The 5,158-nt window shown below is 48.1% G+C and overlaps 1 protein-coding gene across 1 annotated transcript in view; it reads left to right on the forward strand.

Moving 5' to 3' along the window:
- Nucleotides 1–5,158, forward strand: part of LOC103802815 (microtubule-associated protein 4-like) — a gene marked incomplete at its 3' end in the record, with an annotated part of 108,007 nt that overhangs the window by 84,708 nt on the left and 18,141 nt on the right. The window contains exons 11-12 of the mRNA XM_009075345.1: nt 3,007–3,107; nt 4,180–4,395. Of these exons, the coding sequence (XP_009073593.1) occupies nt 3,007–3,107; nt 4,180–4,395 (317 nt within the window). The remainder of the gene's footprint in view (nt 1–3,006; nt 3,108–4,179; nt 4,396–5,158) is intronic.

Raw genomic sequence — 5,158 nt, forward strand, 5'->3', positions numbered from 1 at the left:
GCTCCAGCCCTTGGAGCATCTCCATGGCCTCCTCTGAACTCTCTTCCAGCTCCACATCCTTGTGCTGTTGGTGCCCCAGAGCTGGAGGCAGCACTGCAGGGCATGTGGGTCTTAGCAGAGCAGAGGGGCACAATCCCCTTTCACCTGCTGCCCACACTGTGGGATGAGCCCAGCACACTGGGGGTTCTGGGCTGGGGTATGTCCAGCCTCTCACCAAACAGCACCCCCAAATCCTTCTCCCCGGGGCTGTTGCTTAACCCCTGTGTGTGCAGTCCTGTGGTTTACATTTAAAACCCCCAAATTCTGTTTGTTTTATAGAACCTTAATCTACTCTGATAATTGAGTGTGTTGGTGTTTGGTTAGCAGCACATTTTTGATTAATCTTCTTGTAGGTAACATGAAGTAACATGAAATTCATGTTGTCATTCGTTCAGAAGCATGGAAGCTGCTGGAGTTAAAATCCTAAACCTTTGGAAGTTCAGGGTTTTGAGGAGCATTAGGCTCCCTGTGCTGATGAATTGGTGGTGTGGATGGTGCAACCCTGTGACCCGCAAGAGGTTTATGTTGCTGCTGAATTAGCTGAAATAATTCATGTCAAGCAGTACCTGAAAAGTAACTTCCAATGGATAAAAAATCACCTTGATGTCAGGGATATTTGAGACTGGTAGAATTCCGTACAAAGCCATTGCCGGGAGCAGAGAGCAGGGAATGGACAGGAGATTGTTATTCAGGAACGAGAACCACTGACAACAACTGCTCTACCTGGCATTGCTGTGGAGAGAACTGGCAGGTTAAATGAGGGAGAAGACAAAGGTTTATTGACATTCAGTGAAGAAATCAAACAGAGAGGAGATAATACAGATTAGCTACAAAAAAAGGGGGTTTCCTGGTGAACAGGAATGCTTCTTAAAAATTTTGCATTAAAACAGGTGTTCAGCCTACATTTTGACGGTTGTTTTTCTTCACAAGCCTTTTTTGCATGCCCAGGGTGCTCAGCCCAGTGCTGCAAAATTTGAAAGCTGAATAGGTAGGAAGAGACTAATGCAATGCAAGGAGAAAAAAGAGACTCCTGAACTTTCCCTGGAGTCAGCAAAATAGATCACAACAACAACCCCATCCTGCTGGTGAGCAGTGCCAGGACGGGCGGGATGCACGGGTGGGTTTCATTTTGCTTGTTTGTACCAGAGTTGAACCATCCTCTGAGACACTCCTGTCAAGACTGACAAGCAAGAAAATGTGAAATATAAATAGCAATTTCCAAAAGATGTGGAAAACAACCTATTTACTGCTGGAATTGTTGCTCTGGTGGGTCCTCAGCGTGTTACAATCTGTTGCTTGGCTATAAAAAGCAGCAGCAACGTGGATAGCAATTGATTTTAATCCCCAGATGACAGCGGAAGATGCCTGAATATGTTTGCGCCATATCCCTCATAAAATTCAAATTCCTCAGGAATTGCAATGGAAAACAGCCCACCAGCAACACCAGTGAGAATTTGGGGGGTTTAAGTGATTCATAGGGAAATTGCCACTTGCATGTCTCATGATGCCAAGCAGCATGGAGTCTGCTATAGGATTTAGGAGATTTGAGGTGAAAAGGTGGTGAAATTGTTACTAAATGAATGTTTTGTTGTGCTGGTGGTTTGGAAGGCAGTGGTTGTCCCTCTGCTGGTTTGCTGGACAGGGCTTTAGAGCCTTGGTTTTAAAAGGAGACGAGGGTGTGGTGGCTGCTCTCCTGCTCTGTGGAGAAGAGCCTGTGTGTTCGCTGTCCCCACTCAGTGTCACAGCTTCAGGTGACAGTGTCTGAAACAAACAAAAAATCAGTGAAAAACTGGCAGTTCTTGTAATTGAGTCTGAGCTTTGTGCTGTGACACACCACGTGAGGCAACTTGGCACGAGGGTTTCCACACTGACTGTGTGATCCACACATGTCAGAACGAGATCTCCCTGTTCCTGCTTTCATAGAAATCCTGGAATGGTTTGGGTGGGAAGAGGCCTTAAGGACCATCTCATTCTACCCCCTGCCATGAGCAGGGACACCTTCCACTAGACCAGGTTGCTCCAAAACTCATCCAACCTGGTCTGCAACACTTCCAAGAACAGTGCAGCCACAGCTTCTCTGGGCAGCCTGTGCCAGTGCCTCAGCATGCTCACAGCCAACAATTCCTTCCCAATATCCCATCTCTCCCTGCCCTCTGGCAGTGGGAAGCCATTCCCCCTTGTCCTGTCCCTCCAGGCCCTTGTCCCAAGTCCCTCTGCAGCTCTCTTGGAGCCCCTTGAGGCTCTGGCAGGAGCTCTGAGGTCTCCCTGGAGCCTTCTCTTCTCTAGGCTGAACACCCCCAGCTCTCCCAGCCTGGCTCCATGGCAGAGGAGCTCCAGCCCTTGGAGCATCTCCAGGGCTTCTGGACTCACTCCAGCAGCTCCATGTCCTTCTGATGTTGGGGGCTCCAGAGCTGGACTCCAGGTGGGAGTATGTTTTCCTGTGTGGCCTTTCCCATTGGCACACATCTCCCTTTGGCTGCCAGGAACCCTTCCTGCTCACAGAGTGCTGCAGCATGTGGATGTGGGCAGAAGAAAGGTCAAGAAGAAACAGCTATAGCAATAGGGATAGCTGGAAACAGGACCCTACTTCAGGAGAAGTCATAGTGTAAAACCTGGAAGAGGTCAGAACTTCACCATTAACATTCCAACAACTCATTTCATTTCATCAGAAAGATGAAAAGATTTGCAATTTGAATTAAACCACAGGTTTTATGCATCTGCTGTCTGGCTTTTCCCACTGGAATAATACGAGAATTGGATGCTAAGAGCATCTGGATGTACCTGTCCTGTTACAGGGAAAATCTTTTTTCCTACAGGTATTCTGGTTTTTGGGAAATTTTCATGAAATACCAACCTGCACCTGGCTCAGTTCTGTCTCCTTCTGCTGCTGTGTTAAGTAATAGTAACCTAAAAGAACATATATATTTTTTAAAAAGCTCAAACTCATGGAGTCTTCCTTCTCCCCAGCTAAGCCAGAGGAGGCCAAACCAGTTGAAGCTGTGACAGGGAACGACATCACTGCTCCTCCCAACAAGGAGCTTCCCCCCAGCCCAGAGAAGAAGGCCAAGGTAGGTGCCGTCCCGCGTTCAACGTCTTTGCTTCCATGGGTTTTATTTGCCAGCTTTTCTGCTTCCTCAGCTCTGCCAACACAAGTTCTGTTTTCTGAGCTACTACTTGTGAACCCTTGTACTAGACCAAACCCATCCTGCCACAGAATTGCAAACAGCTCAGCCTATGGCCAACATGACTGGAAATGTCTTTAATAAGTGGAATCATAGAATATTCAGGGGTTGGAATGGACCTTAGAGATCACCTAGTCCCAACCCCCTGCCCTGGGCAGGGTCACCTCCCACCACACCAGGGCGCTCAAGGCTTTATCCAACCTGGCTTTGAACACTGCCAGGGTTGGGGCAGCCACAACCTCCCTGTGTGGAAAGCTTTGATCAGAAGTGTGTGGAAAGCTTTGTTTAAATGAATTCTCTGGTTGGTGTCAGTGGTGTAGAAGTAGCAAACATATAGGATAACACTTCTGCTCCACAGATACTCTCCGAGTTGTTTACAACACATTTATTTGCATTGCAATTAGCAAGCAGAGATCCTCCTCAGGACTTGGGGTTCACTTATTCTAGAGAGATCTGCTCTCAGGAGCTTCCAGCACTCAGCAAAATCCACACTCAGGTTCTCAGAGGGGTGGAGGGGGCAGAAGGTTCTCGTCCCCTCGCGGCCGTGTGACCACTGGAGTTGATCGGATGAGGATTTAGAGCTTGCAATCCATGTGTGCCTGTAATTGGAAAGCGATGGCCTGCGTATTGCACGTAGGACTGGCTGCCAGGAACACCCAATTACTAATCCCAGCTTTAGCCATTCCTTCTGTTGCTTTCAGTGTTGCTGGAATAAATCCTGTTGGGTTGGAATTGAATGGCAGATCCCCCCTGGCTCTGCAGGCAGCCCCACGGCTGCTGCAGCATTTTGGCCTTTGTTCTGCTCAGAAAACAGAAAGCTGATTACTATTATTATTTGTTTCCTTTAAAATATCACTTTTCTGTTCTTGTAGCTCAATGTTTTGGTTTACAATGTGCTGTTTTTTGTTGTATTTTTTTGGTTTTATCCTGGATTTTGCTTTTTGGCCAACCCCTAAAGCCTGCCGCATCCACCTCCTCTCCAAAGCCCGCAGCAGCGAAAGCCAAGCCCCAGGCCACCACCAGCCCCAAGCGGCCAAGCTCAGCCGCCTCAGGGGCAAACAAAAAACCCACGAGCCCTACTGCAGGTCCTACTTCAGCCACCACCACTACCAAACGCCCAGGCACCAGCACCACACGTCCCTCCACCCTAACTGCAAAAGAGGCTAAACCAAAGGTAAGAACCGACTTGCGTTTGTGTGGGAGCTCCCAGGGCTCGTTTACATGTTAAATTAGCAGCTTGTACCCAAGAGTCAAAATGTAATTCCTGTGCTAGTTGTTGGAGGATAAGATCAGAGTGTGATTTGGTGTGTTAGGAGCTGCAGGGTTCTTGGGAGCAGCTTCCATTAAGCCAGGGATGGCATCAGTGCCCAGGCACCGAATCGTGTCATCACAGAGGGGAATTGAACTTGACTGTGTTACTGTGATTTTTCTAGTGAACTGCCATGAATCCCAGAATGCTTTGAATTGTGAGGGACCTTAAATATCATCCAGTCCCACCCCCTGCCATAAGCATGGACACCTTCCACTAGCCTAGGTTGCTCCAAGGCCCATCCAGCATGACCTTGAACACTTCCAGTAGTACACACAAGATTATCTTTTATTTCTTCCTTTACTAAAGGAGAAGGTGGTTGGTTTTAAATATAAAATCCCAGAAGGGCTTGGATTGAAAGGGACCTTAAGGATCATCCCATTCCACCCCCCTGCCATGGGCAGATACACCTTTCCTCTAGACCAGGTTGCTCCAAGCCCTGTCCAGCCTGGCCTGGAACACTTCCAGGGATGGGGCAGAGGCCGCTTCTCTGGGCAACCTGTGCCAGAGCCTCACCACCCTCACAGGGAAGAATTTCTTCCATATATAGCTCTTACATTCAGACCAGAACATAGGAAAACTGATTGGAGACCTTTGGTATTAATACTGTAAGGATACAAAACCATAG

This window comes from Acanthisitta chloris, unplaced genomic scaffold, assembly GCF_000695815.1.
Source record: "Acanthisitta chloris isolate BGI_N310 unplaced genomic scaffold, ASM69581v1 scaffold12285, whole genome shotgun sequence".
NCBI classification, from domain to species: Eukaryota; Metazoa; Chordata; class Aves; order Passeriformes; family Acanthisittidae; genus Acanthisitta; species Acanthisitta chloris.